This window comes from Hemitrygon akajei, chromosome 27 (genome assembly GCF_048418815.1).
Source record: "Hemitrygon akajei chromosome 27, sHemAka1.3, whole genome shotgun sequence".
Classification (NCBI taxonomy): Eukaryota; Metazoa; Chordata; class Chondrichthyes; order Myliobatiformes; family Dasyatidae; genus Hemitrygon; species Hemitrygon akajei.
Window position 1 is genome coordinate 49,782,748 of NC_133150.1, and position 21,383 is coordinate 49,804,130.

The window sequence follows — 21,383 nt, forward strand, 5'->3', positions numbered from 1 at the left end:
AACACACACACTCCTCATCCAACACTCCACACTCCTCATCCAACACACCACACTCCTCATCCAACACTCCACAATCCTCATCCAACACTCCACACTCCTCATCCAACACTCCACACTCCTCATCCAACACACACACTCCTCATCCAACACACCACACTCCTCATCCAACACACACACTCCTCATCCAACACTCCACACTCCTCATCCAACACTCCACACTCCTCATCCAACACATCACACTCCTCATCCAACACTCCACACTCCTCATCCAACGCACCACGCTCCTCATCCAACACTCCACACTCCTCATCCAACACACCACACTCCTCATCCAACGCACCACACTCCTCATCCAACACACACACTCTTCATCCAACACTCCACACTCCTCATCCAACACACCACACTCCTCATCCAACACTCCACACTCTTCATCCAACACTCCACACTCCTCATCCAACATACACACTCCTCATCCAACATACACACTCCTCATCCAACACACACACTCCTCATCCAACACACCACACTCCTCATCCAACACACCACACTCCTCATCCAACACTCCACACTCCTCATCCAACACTCCACACTCCTCATCCAACATACACACTCCTCATCCAACACACACACTCCTCATCCAACACTCCACACTCCTCATCCAACACATCACACTCCTCATCCAACACTCCACACTCCTCATCCAACACACCACACTCCTCATCCAACACTCCACAATCCTCATCCAACACTCCACACTCTTCATCCAACACTCCACACTCCTCATCCAACACTCCACACTCCTCATCCAACATACACACTCCTCATCCAACATACACACTCCTCATCCAACACACACACTCCTCATCCAACATACACACTCCTCATCCAACATACACACTCCTCATCCAACACACACACTCCTCATCCAACACACCACACTCCTCATCCAACACACCACACTCCTCATCCAACACTCCACACTCCTCATCCAACACTCCACAATCCTCATCCAACACACACACACTCCTCAGCCAACACATCACACTCCTCATCCAACACTCCACACTCCTCATCCAACGCACCACACTCCTCATCCAACACTCCACACTCCTCATCCAACACTCCACACTCCTCATCCAACACTCCACACTCCTCATCCAACACACACACTCCTCATCCAACACTCCACACTCCTCATCCAACGCACCACACTCCTCATCCAACACATCACACTCCTCGTCCAACACACACACTCCTCATCCAACACTCCACACTCCTCATCCAACACTCCACACTCTTCATCCAACACATCACACTCCTCATCCAACACTCCACACTCCTCATCCAACACTCCACACTCCTCATCCAACGCACCACACTCCTCATCCAACGCACCACACTCCTCATCCAACACTCCACACTCCTCATCCAACACATCACACTCCTCATCCAACACTCCACACTCCTCATCCAACACTCCACACTCCTCATCCAACACACACACTCCTCATCCAACACTCCACACTCCTCATCCAACGCACCACACTCCTCATCCAACATACACACTCCTCATCCAACGCACCACACTCCTCATCCAACACATCACACTCCTCGTCCAACACATCACACTCCTCATCCAACACTCCACACTCCTCATCCAACACACCACACTCCTCATCCAACGCACCACACTCCTCATCCAACACACCACACTCCTCATCCAACACTCCACACTCCTCATCCAACACACCACACTCCTCATCCAACACTCCACACTCTTCATCCAACACTCCACACTCCTCATCCAACACACACACTCCTCATCCAACACTCCACACTCCTCATCCAACGCACCACACTCCTCATCCAACACATCACACTCCTCATCCAACACACCACACTCCTCATCCAACACTCCACACTCTTCATCCAACACTCCACACTCCTCATCCAACGCACCACACTCCTCATCCAACACTCCACACTCCTCATCCAACACTCCACACTCCTCATCCAACACACCACACTCCTCATCCAACACTCCACACTCCTCATCCAACACACCACACTCCTCATCCAACACTCCACACTCTTCATCCAACACTCCACACTCCTCATCCAACGCACCACACTCCTCATCCAACACTCCACACTCTTCATCCAACGCACCACACTCCTCATCCAACACACCACACTCCTCATCCAACATACACACTCCTCATCCAACACACCACACTCCTCATCCAACACTCCACACTCCTCATCCAACACTCCACACTCCTCATCCAACACACACACTCGTCATCCAACACACACACTCCTCATCCAACACTCCACACTCCTCATCCAACACACCACGCTCCTCATCCAACGCACCACACTCCTCATCCAACACTCCACACTCCTCATCCAACATACACACTCCTCATCCAACACACACACTCCTCATCCAACACACCACACTCCTCATCCAACATACACACTCCTCATCCAACGCACCACACTCCTCATCCAACACTCCACACTCCTCATCCAACGCACCACACTCCTCATCCAACACACCACACTCCTCATCCAACACTCCACACTCCTCATCCAACACTCCACACTCCTCATCCAACACACCACACTCCTCATCCAACATACACACTCCTCATCCAACGCACCACACTCCTCATCCAACACACCACACTCCTCATCCAACACACCACACTCCTCATCCAACACTCCACACTCCTCATCCAACACACCACACTCCTCATCCAACACTCCACACTCCTCATCCAACACACCACACTCCTCATCCAACACTCCACACTCCTCATCCAACATACACACTCCTCATCCAACACACACACTCCTCATCCAACACACCACACTCCTCATCCAACACACACACTCCTCATTCAACACTCCACACTCCTCATCCAACACACACACACTCCTCAGCCAACACATCACACTCCTCATCCAACACTCCACACTCCTCATCCAACACATCACACTCCTCATCCAACACTCCACACTCTTCATCCAACACATCACACTCCTCATCCAACACTCCACACTCCTCATCCAACACATCACACTCCTCATCCAACACTCCACACTCCTCATCCAACGCACCACGCTCCTCATCCAACACACCACACTCCTCATCCAACACTCCACACTCCTCATCCAACACTCCACACTCCTCATCCAACACTCCACACTCCTCATCCAACACATCACACTCCTCATCCAACACATCACACTCCTCATCCAACACTCCACAATCCTCATCCAACACATCACACTCCTCATCCAACGCACCACACTCCTCATCCAACACTCCACACTCCTCATCCAACATACACACTCCTCATCCAACACACCACACTCCTCATCCAACACACCACACTCCTCATCCAACACACACACTCCTCATTCAACACATCACACTCCTCATCCAACACACCACACTCCTCATCCAACACACACACTCCTCATTCAACACACACACTCCTCATCCAACACTCCACACTCCTCATCCAACACACACACTCCTCATCCAACACATCACACTCCTCATCCAACACACACACTCCTCATCCAACACACCACACTCCTCATCCAACACACCACACTCCTCATCCAACACTCCACAATCCTCATCCAACACACCACACTCCTCATCCAACACTCCACACTCCTCATCCAACACACCACACTCCTCATCCAACACTCCACACTCCTCATCCAACACTCCACACTCCTCATCCAACATACACACTCCTCATCCAACACACACACTCCTCATCCAACACACCACACTCCTCATCCAACACACCACACTCCTCATCCAACACACACACTCCTCATTCAACACTCCACACTCCTCATCCAACACACACACACTCCTCAGCCAACACATCACACTCCTCATCCAACACTCCACACTCCTCATCCAACACTCCACACTCTTCATCCAACACATCACACTCCTCATCCAACACTCCACACTCCTCATCCAACACATCACACTCCTCATCCAACACTCCACACTCCTCATCCAACACATCACACTCCTCATCCAACACTCCACAATCCTCATCCAACACATCACACTCCTCATCCAACACATCACACTCCTCATCCAACACTCCACAATCCTCATCCAACACATCACACTCCTCATCCAACACACCACACTCCTCATCCAACACTCCACACTCTTCATCCAACACTCCACACTCCTCATCCAACACTCCACACTCCTCATCCAACACATCACACTCCTCATCCAACACTCCACACTCCTCATCCAACACTCCACACTCCTCATCCAACACTCCACACTCCTCATCCAACACTCCACACTCCTCATCCAACACACCACACTCCTCATCCAACACTCCACACTCTTCATCCAACACTCCACACTCCTCATCCAACACTCCACACTCCTCATCCAACACACCACACTCCTCATCCAACACTCCACACTCCTCATCCAACACACCACACTCCTCATCCAACACTCCACACTCCTCATCCAACACTCCACACTCCTCATCCAACATACACACTCCTCATCCAACACACACACTCCTCATCCAACACACCACACTCCTCATCCAACACACCACACTCCTCATCCAACACACACACTCCTCATTCAACACTCCACACTCCTCATCCAACACACACACACACTCCTCATCCAACACATCACACTCCTCATCCAACACTCCACACTCCTCATCCAACACATCACACTCCTCATCCAACACTCCACACTCCTCATCCAACACATCACACTCCTCATCCAACACTCCACAATCCTCATCCAACACATCACACTCCTCATCCAACACATCACACTCCTCATCCAACACTCCACACTCCTCATCCAACACTCCACACTCTTCATCCAACACATCACACTCCTCATCCAACACTCCACACTCCTCATCCAACACATCACACTCCTCATCCAACACTCCACACTCCTCATCCAACACATCACACTCCTCATCCAACACTCCACAATCCTCATCCAACACATCACACTCCTCATCCAACACATCACACTCCTCATCCAACACTCCACAATCCTCATCCAACACATCACACTCCTCATCCAACACACCACACTCCTCATCCAACACTCCACACTCTTCATCCAACACTCCACACTCCTCATCCAACACTCCACACTCCTCATCCAACACATCACACTCCTCATCCAACACTCCACACTCCTCATCCAACACTCCACACTCCTCATCCAACACTCCACACTCCTCATCCAACACACCACACTCCTCATCCAACACTCCACACTCTTCATCCAACACTCCACACTCCTCATCCAACACTCCACACTCCTCATCCAACACACCACACTCCTCATCCAACACTCCACACTCCTCATCCAACACACCACACTCCTCATCCAACACTCCACACTCCTCATCCAACACTCCACACTCCTCATCCAACATACACACTCCTCATCCAACACACACACTCCTCATCCAACACACCACACTCCTCATCCAACACACCACACTCCTCATCCAACACACACACTCCTCATTCAACACTCCACACTCCTCATCCAACACACACACACACTCCTCATCCAACACATCACACTCCTCATCCAACACACCACACTCCTCATCCAACACTCCACACTCCTCATCCAACACACCACACTCCTCATCCAACACTCCACACTCCTCATCCAACACATCACACTCCTCATCCAACACACCACACTCCTCATCCAACACACCACACTCCTCATCCAACACTCCACACTCCTCATCCAACACATCACACTCCTCATCCAACACTCCACACTCCTCATCCAACACATCACACTCCTCATCCAACACTCCACAATCCTCATCCAACACATCACACTCCTCATCCAACACATCACACTCCTCATCCAACACTCCACAATCCTCATCCAACACACCACACTCCTCATCCAACACATCACACTCCTCATCCAACACACACACTCCTCATCCAACACTCCACACTCCTCATCCAACATACACACTCCTCATCCAACACACACACTCCTCATCCAACACACCACACTCCTCATCCAACACACCACACTCCTCATCCAACACACCACACTCCTCATCCAACACACACACTCCTCATTCAACACTCCACACTCCTCATCCAACACACACACACTCCTCAGCCAACACATCACACTCCTCATCCAACACTCCACACTCCTCATCCAACACTCCACACTCTTCATCCAACACATCACACTCCTCATCCAACACTCCACACTCCTCATCCAACACATCACACTCCTCATCCAACACTCCACACTCCTCATCCAACACATCACACTCCTCATCCAACACTCCACAATCCTCATCCAACACATCACACTCCTCATCCAACACATCACACTCCTCATCCAACACTCCACAATCCTCATCCAACACATCACACTCCTCATCCAACACACCACACTCCTCATCCAACACTCCACACTCTTCATCCAACACTCCACACTCCTCATCCAACACTCCACACTCCTCATCCAACACATCACACTCCTCATCCAACACTCCACACTCCTCATCCAACACTCCACACTCCTCATCCAACACTCCACACTCCTCATCCAACACACCACACTCCTCATCCAACACTCCACACTCTTCATCCAACACTCCACACTCCTCATCCAACACTCCACACTCCTCATCCAACACACCACACTCCTCATCCAACACTCCACACTCCTCATCCAACACACCACACTCCTCATCCAACACTCCACACTCCTCATCCAACACTCCACACTCCTCATCCAACATACACACTCCTCATCCAACACACACACTCCTCATCCAACACACCACACTCCTCATCCAACACACCACACTCCTCATCCAACACACACACTCCTCATTCAACACTCCACACTCCTCATCCAACACACACACACACTCCTCATCCAACACATCACACTCCTCATCCAACACACCACACTCCTCATCCAACACTCCACACTCCTCATCCAACACACCACACTCCTCATCCAACACTCCACACTCCTCATCCAACACATCACACTCCTCATCCAACACACCACACTCCTCATCCAACACACCACACTCCTCATCCAACACTCCACACTCCTCATCCAACACTCCACACTCCTCATCCAACGCACCACACTCCTCATCCAACACATCACACTCCTCATCCAACACTCCACACTCCTCATCCAACGCATCACACTCCTCATCCAACACTCCACACTCCTCATCCAACACATCACACTCCTCATCCAACACTCCACACTCCTCATCCAACACATCACACTGCTCATCCAACACTCCACAATCCTCATCCAACACATCACACTCCTCATCCAACACATCACACTCCTCATCCAACACTCCACAATCCTCATCCAACACTCCACACTCCTCATCCAACACACCACACTCCTCATCCAACACATCACACTCCTCATCCAACACACACACTCCTCATCCAACACTCCACACTCCTCATCCAACATACTGTTCTCCTTTGCCAACACACCACACTCCTTATTAAACATCCTATTAATTTACACAACTTTGAGAGACACAGTATATAGACATGGACCCCAAGATCCCTCTGTTCCTCCGTAGTACCATTAACCTGTGTTCATGTTCAACCTTTCAAAGTGAATCCCTTGACCCTTTTCCAGATTGAGCTCCATCTGCCATTTCTCCACCCAACCTAGCTACATCCCATGGTGACCCTCTGCACTATCCACAACACCACCAACCTTTGAGACATCTGCAAACTTACTGGCCTGCCCCTCAACTTTCTTATCCAGGTCATTTATAAAAATTAAATGAGTAGGGGTCCTATTTCAGATCCCATGGAAGAACACTGGTCACCGACATCCAGGCAGAATATTTTCCATCTACTACCACCCTCTGCCATTTGTGGGCAAATCAATTTTGAATCCATGCAGGCATAGTTTGTTTGATTCCATGCCTCCTGACAGTCCGAATGGGGAACTTTATCAACACCTTAGTAAAATCCACATACACTACAGCCTCTGCTTCATCAATCTGTTCTTTGTTACTTCATTGAAAAACTCCTTTAGTCTTTAGATCCATCCTGGGCCCAATATATTGATGCAATTACAAAGACAGCAGCTATGTTTCATGTGAAGTTTGGGGAGACTTGGTCTGACAGCAAATTCCTACTGACGTACCGTGGAGAGCATTCTAACTGGTCGTATCACTGTCTGGTATGGAGGGGCAAATCCGCAGGATCAGAAAAAGCTGCAAAAAGTTGTGAACTCTGCCAGCTCTACCATGGGCATGAGCTTCCCCAGCATCCAGCACACTTTCAAAAGGCGACGTCTTCAAAAGGCAGCATCCATGGTTAAAAAGACCCCCATCACCCAGGACATGTCCCCTTCTCAGTGCCACCATCAGGGAGGAGGTAGAGGCGCCTGAAGACCCACTCTCAAAAATTCAGGAACAGCATATTGTCCTCTGCCATCCGATTTCTGAATGGACATTGAACCCCTGATCACTATCTCAATATTTTACTTTGATCTCTTTTTGCACTAAATATTTACTTTTAAAAAATATATTTCTTATTATAAGTTATAGTTTTTGATTATGTATCGTGCTGTACTGCTGTTGCAAAACAACAAATTTCACAACACATGCCAGTGATAATAAACCTGATTCTGATTTTAAGCTACAACCAGCCCCTCAGAAGTCCACGCTGACCATCACTAATCAGACTATGCTCATAAATCCTGTCCCTAAGGGAGGATGCAAAGACCATCATCAATTCCCCAATAATTCCATAGTAACCTGGGGTATATCCTGCCTGGCCCAGGGGACTTATCTATTGTAATATTTTTCTGAAGTTCCACGGTTGATAGGGGACTTCATCTCTCCAAGAGAGGTGTAGGTGATGTCTGTGGGCAAGAGGAGTTGTCAGCATTTCAGGTCAAAACCCTACACCTGCTGATTGACTATGTTATTCCCTCTAAGCTGCAGGGGTGCACGGCCACGCAGTAACTGAAATGGTCCTGCGCACATAGCCTTCGTTGCCGCACAGTTTGAATTTTCTTTTATATAATGTTTTATTAAAGTGCCGCGCGCTTTTCAGGCCAGATAAAAATTTCCTGCTCAGAGGAGTGTTTGCTCCAAGCAGCTGATAAAAAAATAGAGGGAATGTCGATTGACCGGTTGAGTTCCTCCAGCCAATTATTTGCTGCCCATTGTGGTGTGGTTGGTCATGGATTCCACACAGGACACGATGGGAGTTGGCTCCAAATCCCACCTTCTGTGCAAGGAACTCCCAGTTCCAGGCTACCGGAGCAGAGTGAGGAACCAGTGTTAGAGACCAAGGCCTGGGTTCCTCTCCCTCCACTGAGGAGTCCAGTAAATGAAGGACTTCAGATGGAGACACAGGAAGCAGCAGACGCCGCAGTCTGGGAGCAATACTAAGCTGCTGGAGGAACTCAGCAGGTAATGCAGCATCTGTCAGGGGGAGAGGAAAGTTTCAACTGGAGACCATTTGGGCCCCAGTTGTCCAGTTTACGTGGTATTCATTTGGAAACGCAACTCCTCCACTTAGGGAGCATACGCGTTTGTACATAATGACAGTCATAGATTACTGCAGCACAGACAGGCCATTCAGCCTATTTAGCCCATGCTGCACTCCCACCAATCATAGCTGTCCACACCCCTCCCATCCATGTACTTAACCAAACTTCTCTTAAATGTTGTATTTGAACCCACATCCACCACTTTCACCGGCAGCTTGCTCCACCCTATCACCACCTTCTGAGTGCATGTTCCCCTTAAATATTTCACCTTTCACCCTTAACCTATGACCTCTAGCCTCAGCCAACCTCAGTGGGAAAAGCCTGCTCGATCTATACCCTTCATAATTTTGTATACCTCTATCCTATCTCTCCTCAGTCTCCTGCATTCCAGGGAAAAATATCCCAACCTATTCAACCTTTGCTCAAGTCCTGACAACATCTTTGTAATGCTCTTCTGCACTCTTTGAATCTAACTGACACCTTTCCTCAAGCTAATTAACCAGAACTGCACACGATAGTCCAACATCTTATACAGCTTCAAAAAAAAAACACAACTCCTGTAATCAAAACTTTGATTTATGAAGGCCAATGCACCACAAGCTCTCTTTATGACCCTATCTAACTGTGCTGCTGTTTTCAAGGAATTAAGGATCATTTTTCCCAGATCTCTCTGTTCCTCTGCACTCCTCAGTACCCTACGGTTCACTGTGTAAGTCCTACCTTGGTTTGTCCTCCCAAAGTGCAACACTTTCCACGTCTGCATAAAAATCTGCCATTTTAGTTAGAGCAGGGGGTCCCCAACCATTTTTTATTAACCGGAGGGTCTCTGAACCCCAGGTTGGGATCCCCTGGTGGTGCAGAACAGGACTTTCAGCCCTTCGGACTGCCCTACCCAGCAACATGCCCATTCCCAATTTAACTCTAACCTAATCACAGTTTTTCAGCCTATATTCCCATCTAGTCCGGGTTCCACTGTTAGCTTTGACGGTCTTCTTCGCTGTCCGCTACACCCCAGGTCTTGCTGTCATCCGTAAGTTTGCTAGTGCAAATCTATCATCCAGATCATTACCTTATTGTAACCTTATCATAGAAACATAAACCATAGGAATCTACAGCACACTACAGACCCTTCGGCCCACAATGTTGTGCTGACCATGTAACCTACTCTAGAAACCGCCTAGAATTTCCCTACCGCATAGCCCTCTAAGCTGCATGCACCTGTTTAAGAGTCTCTATTGTTTCCAGCTCTATCAGCTTCGCTGGAAGTGTATTCCAAGCATCCACCACTCTCTGTGTGAAAACGTTACCTCTGACATCCCCCTTGTACCTACTTCCAAGCACCTTAAAACTTTGCCCCCTCATGTTAGCTGTTTCAGCCCTGGGAAAAAGCCTCTGACTATCCACACGGTCAATGCCTCTCATCATGTTATACACCTCTATCAGGTCAACTCTCATCCTTCATTGCTCCAAGGAGAAAAGGCCGAGTTCACTCAACCTATTCTCATAAGTCATTTTCTCCTTTCCAGGCAACATCCTTGTAAATCTCCTCTGCACTCTCTCTATAGCATCGTCCAGGTCAATGATATAGATGACAAACAACAACAGACCCTGTGCTGATCCCTGTGGCACACCAATAGTCACAGGCGTCCAGTCAGAGAGCCAAACATTAAGGAACGCCAGCATTTGAACATCAGTCCCAATGGTTTCTGATGACTGGAGATATTTGGAAGGTGGTCCTCCCATTCCCCAACCCCTTACTGTGCTCTGATGCTGAGGATCGGCCCAATGAGATTCAGTGTGACATCATTTATGTCCTCGAATAACTGCAGCCATCAGTCAGTTCATTATAAATGGACTAACAACACTCATGAAGTAATTGGCACTGGAATTTAATATCTGTCCAATAACCTTTGATGAATTCACTTTTAATCTGCAAAGACTGTGCATCATTCTAATAAATTAGAGTTAGCAGGAAGATTATAAACCTTCGCATGAGACCGAGACTAATCAGTGTGTGATTTGTGGTCACCGGCTCACTGGGATTCATTGGCATTGTGATTTCTCTGGCTTGGCGGTCTCACCAGGACAGCGGGATGGGTACAGATCCTGCCCGGCGACTGCCTGTGATGGCCTACTGCCAAATGTGTTGCACCCTGTCTACATCAGTCAGGGCACTGGGTATAAAAGTTGAGAGGTCATGGTGTGGTTGTACAGGACACTGGCGAGGCCAAACTTGGAGCACTGTGTTCAATCTTGGTCAGTTTTACAGTGGAAAGGGGATATTAAGCTGGAAATGACATGGTGCTGCCAGGACTTGAGGGACTGAGTAATAGAGAAAGATTGGCCGGGCCAGAAATTTATTCCTTAGAGCCAGATGGAGTCATAGAAAAGTACAGCACAGGAACAGCTCTTTGGCCCATCTGGTCCATGCTGAACCAAGTGTACAGTAAGAATTTCAAGCTGTACACTGTGTACATCCTTTGATATTCAATTGAACCATGGACTAGATGGGCTGAAGGGCCTGTTTTTCTGCTGTAGTGCTCTATGGCCCTAATTATCTATATGGATAGGAGACTAAGGGGTGATCTTATTGGAATTGTTGCCTGGATTGGGGAGCATGCCTTATGAGAAGAGGTGGAGTGAACTGGGCCTTTTCTCCTTGGACCGAAGGAGGATGAGAGGTGACCTGTTAGAGTTGTACAAGATGATGAGAGGCATTGATCGTGTGGATAGCCAGAGGCTTTTTCCCAAGGCTGAAATGGTTGCCACAAGCGGACTCAGAATTAAGGTGCTGGGGAGTAGGTACAGAGGAGATGTCAGGGGTAAGTTTTTTACTCATAGAGTGGTGGATGCGTGGAAGGGGATGTCAGCAACGGTGGTGGAGGCGGATACGATAGGGTCTTTTAAGAGGCTTTTAGATAGGTACATGGAGCTTAGTAAAATAGAGGGCTATAGGTAAGCCAGTAATTTCTAAGGTAGGGACATGTTCGGCACAGCTTTGTGGGCCGAAGGGCCTGTATTGTGCTGTAGGTTTTCTGTGTTTCTATGTTCTATGTTAGAATCAGGTTTACTACCACTGACATCTGTTGTGAAATTTGTTGCTTTGTAGCAGCTGTACACTGCATTACTGTAAGTTGTAACACAAGTTATAAGAGAAATAGTGAGGTAGTGTTCATGGGCCATTCAGAAATCTACTGACCTCACACAAAGTTGCTCCTGACACACTGAGTGTGTAAAAGCACGAGGGTCACAAGCAGAGTGAATGCACTCAGTCCTCACCCAGAGAAGTGGAATAAGAACCCAAGGGAACAGGTTTAAGGAGAGAGGGGAGGGGTTTAACAGAAACTTGAGGGGAACTGCTTTCAAGTTCAAATTTATTACCTTCTGACTACAGATATTCAGCCAAACTAAACAACACTACTCCGGACACACAAAGGTTTAATATTTATGTGGCATGTCCTGCCAGAGGAAACATGTCCTGCAGGTACAGTAATGACTTTTAAAAGACATTTTGATGGGTATATGGATTGGAAGGATTTAGAATGTTATGGATCAAATGCCAGCAAATTGGACTAGCTAGGATAGAGTCAACGTGGAACAATTGGGCCAAATGGCCTGTTTTTATGTGGTATTGACTCTGTGACTCTCCTTGCTAGTGGCTCTACTGACTAGATAGGGATCTTTAGAAACAGCTGAGAACATTACATAAATAAAAATGTCACAAATAGTTTTTTAATAAAAAAACAATATATTTATTTGAAATCTATTAAACTACATGATGGTTTTAAGGTGTCGTGGTATTAATTCTTTCCTTACAGATTCCAGTTGTTCTTTGGCACTGGTTTGGGACCACAGGGCAGAGTTTGGTGTCCTCTCCCTCCCTCCTGAATAAGTGACACCACTTCTTATCCCATCCAATCTATGGGGACAACTCTAGTCTATGAAAGTTTGGCAGATGAGCCTCCACAAACCACATTTCACACTCATCACCAGCTGCTAGGGATTCATCAGCTTCCAGTCTCACACCGAAGCAAGAAGCCCTAGAGAGCAGGTTCACAGATATTCCCGGGGTGGGTCTGACCAGAGTCTGGCTCAGGGTTTGGGGTCAGTAGGTGCAGAGAGTACTGAGAGGTGTGGACGGGGTGGGAGCAAGAGTTCCAGCATTCTGTGAACAGCTGGCAGCATGTCTGAACACACACTCACACACATAATACATAATGCACACTCATATACGCACACACTCACACACATAATACATAATGCACACTCATTTACACACACTCACACACATAATGCACACTCATATACACACACACACACTCACACATAATGCACACTCATATACACACACACTCACACACATAATACATAATGCACACTCATATACACACACACTCACACACATAATACATAATGCACACTCATATACACACACACTCACACACATAATGCACACTCATATACACACACACTCACACACATAATACATAATGCACACTCATATACACACACACTCACACACATAATACATAATGCACACTCATATACACACACACTTACACACATAATACATAATGCACACTCATACACACACACATAATACATAATGCACACTCATATTCACACACACACTCACACTCACACACACCATCCCCCACCGAACCACAGGCATGAAGATGTGTCGTTATCAAGTGGCCTTGGAGAAGCTTTCAGTGAGAGTCACTCAGCAGAGCATTTTCTCACTACCACTTCCTCATCTCCCTTTTCTCACCTCCTCTTCTTCATGCTCTCCTATCTTCCTCCTCACTACCTCGACCTCATCGCCTCATCCTTACCTCTACACCACTCCCTCAGCTCCACCTTTTCCTTATTGCCTCCCCTCCTCACTGCCTCACCCTCACCTCCTCATCACCTCCTCAGCTTTGCATATTCCTCATTGCCTAATCCTCACCTTCTCAGCGTTTCGACCTCATTGCCTCATCTTCACCTCCTCACTGTCTCACCCTCATCCTCACCTCCTTGCTCCTTTGTTTCTTCCTCATCACCTTATTCTCACCTCCTCACTCATTGCCTCATCCTCCTCACCTCATCACCTCGATCTCATCCCTTCGTCCTCACATCTTCATCTCCTCACCACCTTGTCCTCATCCTCACCACATCCTCACCGACTGACAAGTGAAGTCAGAGCCAAACTGAAAGCAAAAGAGAGGGCATACAAGGAAGCCAGAGCTAGTGGGAAGATAGAGGATTGCGGAACTTTTAAAAACTTGCAGAAGAAAACTAAGAAAGTCATTCGGAGGGAAAAGATGGATTATGAAAGGAAGCTGGTGACTAATATCAAAGAAGATACTGAAAGCTTTTTTAAGTACATAAAGGGTAAAAGAGAGTTGAGGGTAGATATCGGACCAATACAAAATGATGCTGGAGATATTGTAATGTGAGACGCAGAGATGGCAGAGGGAATGAATGTGTATTTTGCATCTGTCTTCACAGTGGAAGACGTCTTCAGTATATCGGACATTCAAGAGTTTTAGGGAAGTTTGTGCAGTGAAAGTTGAGACTGAGAAGGTGCTCAGGAAGCTTAATGGTCTGAGGGTGGATAAATCTCATGGACCTGATGGAATGTACCCTTGGGTTCTGAAGGAAGAATCTGGAGAGATTGCAGAGGCATTAGCGATGATCTTTCAAGAATCGATAGATTCTGGCATTGTACTGGATGACTGGAAAATTGGAAATGTTACTCCGCTATTTAAGAAGGGTGGGAGGCAGCAGAAAGGGAACTATAGACCTGTTACCCTGACATCAGTGGTTGGGAAGTTGTTGGAACTGATTGTTAGGGATGAGATTACGGAGTACCTGGAGGCACATGACAAGATAGGCCAAAGCCAGCGTGGTTTCCTGAAAGGAAAATTCTGCCTGACTAACCTAATGCAATTCTTTGAGGAAATTACAAGCAGGGTAGACAAAGGAGATGCAGTAGACATGGTGTACTTGGATTTTCAGAAGGCCTTTGATAAGGTGCTGCACATGAAGCTGCTTAGCAAGATAAGAGTCCATGGAATTACAGGTAAGTTACTAGCGTGGATGGAGCATTGGCTGGTCGGCAGAAAATAGAGAGTGGGAATAAAGGAATCCTATTCTGGCTGGTTACCAGTGGAGTTCCACAGGGGTTGATGTTGGGACTACTGCTTTTCACAATGTATGTCAATGATTTGGACTACAGTATTAATAGATTTGTGGCAAGATTTGCTGATGATACAAAGATAGGTAGAGGAGCTGGTAGTGTTGAGGAAACAGAGAGCCTGCAGAGAGACTTAGATAGTTTATGGGAATGGGCAAGGAAGTGGCAAATGAAATACAATGTTGGAAAGTGTATAGTCAGACACATTGGTGGAAGAAATTTAAATGGGCAGACTATTATTTAGATGGGGAGAGAATTCAAAATGCAGAGAGTACTTGGGAGTCCTTGTGCAAGATACCCTAAAGGTTAACCTCCAGGTTGAGTTGGTTGTGAAGAAGGCGAATGCAATGTTGGCATTCATTTCTAGAGGTATAGAATATAAGAGCAGGGATGTGATGTTGAGGCTCTATAAGGCACTCGTGAGACCACACTTGGTGTATTGTGTGCAGTTTTGGGTTCTTTATTTTAGAAAGGATATACTGACATTGGAGAGGGTTCAGAGAAGATTCCAGGAATGAAAGGGTTACCATATGAGGAACATCTGGCAGCTCTTGGGCTGTATTCCCTGGAGTTCAGAAGAGTGAGGGGGGATCTCATAGAAACATTCCGAATGTTAAAAGGCCTGAACAAATTAGATATGACAAAGTTATTTCCCATGGTGGGGGATTCTAGGACAAGAGGGGACGACTTCAGAATTGAAGGATGTTCTTTTAGAACAGAGATGCAGAGAAATTACTTTAGTCAGAGGGTGGTAAATCTGTGGAATTTGTTACCACGAGCAGCTGTGGAGACCAAATCATTGGGTGTCTTTAAGGCAGAGATAGATAGGTTCTTGATTAGCCAGACATCAAAGGTTATGGTGAAAGCAGGGGAATGGGGATGACTGGAAGAATTGGATCAGCCCATGACTGAATGGCGGAGTAGACTCGATGGGCCGAATGGCCTACTTCTGCTCCTGTATCTTATGGTCTTCTAGGAACAGGCCTTTCAGCCCGTCGTGTCTGTGCTGACAACAATGCCAATTAAGCTAAAGCCCTTCTACTGCACGTGATCCATGTCCCTCAGATGCATGAACGTGCATGTGTGTCTGTCTAACAGCCTCTTAAACACCACCATTGTTGTTGCCTCCTCCACCACCCGTGGTATCCACGACTCCCTGTATAAACTCTCATCCTATACATCTCCTTTAAACGTTCCCCTCTCGCCTTAGATGCTCACCCTGTCGTACTTGCTGTTGCTATCCTGAGATCAAATCTATGACTATCGACACTATCTCTGCCTCTCATAACGTTATAAACCTCCATCAGTTCTCCCCTCAGCCTCCGTTCCTCCAGAGAAAGCCACCTGAGTTAATTCAACCTCTCCTTGTCTCTACTCCCGGCAGCATCCTGGTGAACTTCAGCACCCTCCCCAAAACCTCCACATCCCTCCTGTAATGGGGCAGCCAGAACTGCACACAATTCTCCAAGCGTGGCACAAGTGACGTTTTATACCACTGCAACATGACCTCCTGCCTCTTATACTCAATACCCCTTGTGATGAAGGCAAGCATGTCCTAATGAAGAACCTTGGCCCAAAATGCTGACTGTTTATTCATTTCTATAGTTACTGCCTGACCTGCTGAGTTCCTCCGGCATTATGTGTGTGTTGCTCTGGATTTCCAGCGTCTGCAGAATCTCTTCTGTTTAAGCATCACATTCACCTTCTTTACCACTCCATCTACTTCTGTAGCCAAGTTCATACAACATAGAACATGGAACACTACAGAACAGTCCAGATCCTTTGTCCCACAACGTTGTGCCAACCTTATAACCTGCTCTAAGATCAAACTAACTCTTCCCTTCCACATAGCCTCCATTTTTCTATCATCCATGTGCCTATCTAAGAATTTCTTACGTCCCTAATGTATGTCTCTATCACCACTCCTAACAGTGCGTTTCAATCACCTACCACTCTCTGTGTAAAAAACTTAACTCTGACATCCCCTCTATACTTTCCTCCAGTCACTTTAAACTTAAGCCATCTGTTCTCTCCTGATACTAGTCGCTGTTGCGACAAGTGTAAAGGGGGCGAGGCTTCCCTTATTCATATGTATTGGGTTTGTCCTAGCTTGGAGAAATTCTGGAGAGGTGTCTTTTTAACTTTATCTCATATACTTAATTGTTACTTGGAACTGAACCCTCTGATTGCTCTTTTCAGCACTTCGGGAGAAGTTGACACAAATCTGACTCTGACTAAGCGTCGTACATTGTCTTTCGCCTCTCTTTTGGCCAGACGTGCAGTCCTTAGGTGGAGAGATGCTGACCTCCCACTCATGCTCAATGGCTGAGAGACATTATGTTCCTGTTTAGACCTTGAAAAGATTCATTATTCACTTCTTAATTTGGACATAAAGTTCCAAAAGGTGTGGGGACCTTTTCTTGAATATTTCATAATTCCCATTTAGATTAAGGGTGCATCCCTCTCTTTTTTCTTTTTGCATTTAAACCCCTTACTTCCAGCTTCTTTTGGTTAAGATTTATGTTTTTTTTGATGTGTAAACATATAATAGCTCAGGTAGTAGGCAATATACCTTCTTTTTATAAATACAGCTCTGTGGTGGTAAATGTTCTGATTAACTTTTTTTATATATTGTAAGGTTGGCTTGGAGTTGGGTAGTGGGAGGGTGGGGTGGTAACTAAATTCATACAATTCTACTATGGGTGCTTTTTCTTAATTGTTATGAACTGTACATTTGAAATGTTTGTTTTGCACTGTATAAGCCTCTTCTTGTACTGTTTTTGTTTGTTTTGTCGCATTGTAGAAACTTATAAAAAATTAATTTAAAAGTATCATGCCATTACTCATTTCCACCCTGGGGAAAAGTCACTGGCTGTCCACTCGATCGAAGCCTCTTATTTTATACACCTCTATCGTCTCATATCCTCCTTTGCTCCAAAGAGAAATGGCCTTGGAGCCTGAGGTTGCTTAGGGTGTGGCCTTTTACAAGTCATCCCCTGGGTCTCTGGCCTCTGCCCATGCAGACACCCAGCACCTGCGTCACTGTATTCTAACCTAATGCTGTTGGGTCTGCCTATGGAATATCAGTAAACCTCTGTGGAAAGGCAGTTACCAGTCTCCTGCACGGGGGAGTCCTGCTCTTCTTGCACGAATGGTAGGTGGCGCCCAGCAACCCTCCAGCACACACCAGCCCCAAGGTAAGTAAAGAGATGAGCACCGTAGGAGGTTTGGTCTTGGGCTCTGTACCCTGAGGAAAAAAAAGATGCCGATCTTAGTGTGAAAATGGCTAAATTAATCTACGCCCCTAGAAACATCAGAGGCTGCTAAAAGTCTTTGGATAATTAAATATTATTGTAATGATATCCTGATTCTCCATGCTTGAAGTCACCTTCAAAGATTAAAGTTCAAAGTAAATTTATTATCAAAGTACATATATATGACCATATGCAACCCTGAGATTTGTTTTCTTGAGGGCATACTCAACAAATCTATAGAATTATAACCATAGCAGAATCAATGAAAGACCGCCTTACTTTGGCGTTCAACCAGAGTGCAGAAGACAACAAACTGTGCAAGAACAAAAGAAAAAAATAGTAATAATTAATGAATAATAATATTGAAAACTTGAGAAGAAGCATCTTTGAATGTGAGTTCACTGGTTGTGGGAACATTTCAATAATGGGGCAAGTGAAGTTGAATGGAGCTTTCCCCTCTGGTTCAAGAGCCTGATGGTTGAGGGGTAGTAACTGTTCCTGAGCACGGTGGTGTGAGACCTGAGGCTCCTTCCTGTATCTTCTCCCTGATGGCAGCAGTGAGAAGAGAGCATGTCCTAGGTGGCGGGAACCCTGATGATGGATGCTGCTTTCCTGTGACAGCACTGGTGGGGAGGGCTTTACTCGTGATGGACGGCTACATCCACTACTTTTTGTAGCATTTACAGGAAAAATAAAGAAATGCAATAGAATTTACAAAAAAAAACTCTACATAAATAAAGTCTGACAAACAACCAGCATGCAAAAGAAGATAAACTGCGCAAATAAAAAATAAACAAGAGAAAATCTGCAGGTGCTGGAAATCCAAGCAACACACACAAGATGCTGGAGGAACTCAGCAGGCCAGGCAGCATCTATGGAAAAGAGTACAGTCGACCATTTGGGCCGAAACCCTTTGGTAGGACTTCCAAAGGGTTTCAGCCCGAAACATCAACTTTTCCATAGATGCTGCCCAGCCTGCTGAATTCCTCCAGTATTTTGTGTGTGTTACTCAAATAAAAAAAATATTGAGAATATGAGTCTGTAGGTTTCAGAATCAGTTCAGAGTTGAGGTGAGTGAAGTTGTCTACACTGGTCCAGGAACCTGATTGTTGTAGGGTTCCTAAATTTTGCTGTGGGACGTAAGGCTTCTTGATAGTTTAAAGATAAAGATTAGCTTTATTTGTCATGCGTACATCGAAATTAACAGTGAAAGATATTGTTTTGCATCAAATCAAATCAGCCTGGATTGTGCTGGGCAGTCCACGAGGGATGCCATGATTCCAATGCCAACGTAGCATGGCCACAACTCACTAACCCTAATTGCATGGCTTTGGAATGTGGGAGGAAATCAGAGCAGCTGAGGAAACCCATACAGTCACAGGGAGAACGTACAAACTCCTTAACAACCGCAGCTGAACCTCGATCTTACCGCTGGCGCTGTGGCATTGTACTAACCGTCACATCACCCACATTTTAATCCCACAACATTTGGCCGATCACTTGCCTCAGAGTTAGATACATGGGTTATGACCAAAGGAAAAATTACTGGAGTTGTTTAACACTTTAGTGCAAGGATGTTTATTAGATGTGTCAGAAATTACCAAGAATATTGAAAAGAAAACTGCCAATAATTACAGAAAGGTATCTACCAAAAAAAATGCAACAATAGCTTCATACTTATTCTTGTCCAGTGTGAGTTCCTGGCAGCACCCATCTGTCTCTCACTGAGCGTAATCTGCTGCTTTATACTTGCCATTAGGATGTACCATCACAACTACCAACAAAGTTAACTTAAGACTACACATGAATCAGAATATGATGCGCTCCACAATCTAGGTACAATCATATTACAAAATAAACAGATGTATCGACCTTTAAAACATACACATATCCCCATTACTAAAGAAGTAGAATATTCCGCTGTGTATGGCAGGAAAGGCAGCATAAAACCAACCCGAGTGCATCAGCTGGGTTTCGGACCCAGTAGACGGCACGGGACCGCCGGGAGACGACTGCCAGTAACAGCAGAACGCTCAACACGTGTTCGGTTAAATACAAATAAAGAATGAAACTACACCAAACTTTGGTGTCTGACTCCGAAGGCATGTAGCAATGTGGAGAGAAAGGAGTGGGTTAATTGTGAGAATATACTGGGGAAGACATTGAAATGTGTACACTCAGCGCATCGCAGAACGACCAGGCGAGAGGATGAACGTGTGTAAGGAGTGCGTTAACCGCATGCGCTCCGTCACACTCAGTGTATCTTGGTTATCAAAATGTGTCACCTGGTCAGAGGGGCTTACAATTTTGAAAACCGTACTAAGGTTCA

At 46.4% G+C, this 21,383-nt stretch overlaps 1 protein-coding gene across 1 annotated transcript in view; it reads right to left on the reverse strand.

The window, feature by feature from the left end:
• Positions 1-21,383, reverse strand: part of cd34 (CD34 molecule) — a 61,824-nt gene that overhangs the window by 5,522 nt on the left and 34,919 nt on the right. The window contains exon 4 of the mRNA XM_073030936.1: positions 18,913-19,047. Within this exon, the coding sequence (XP_072887037.1) occupies positions 18,913-19,047 (135 nt within the window). The remainder of the gene's footprint in view (positions 1-18,912; positions 19,048-21,383) is intronic.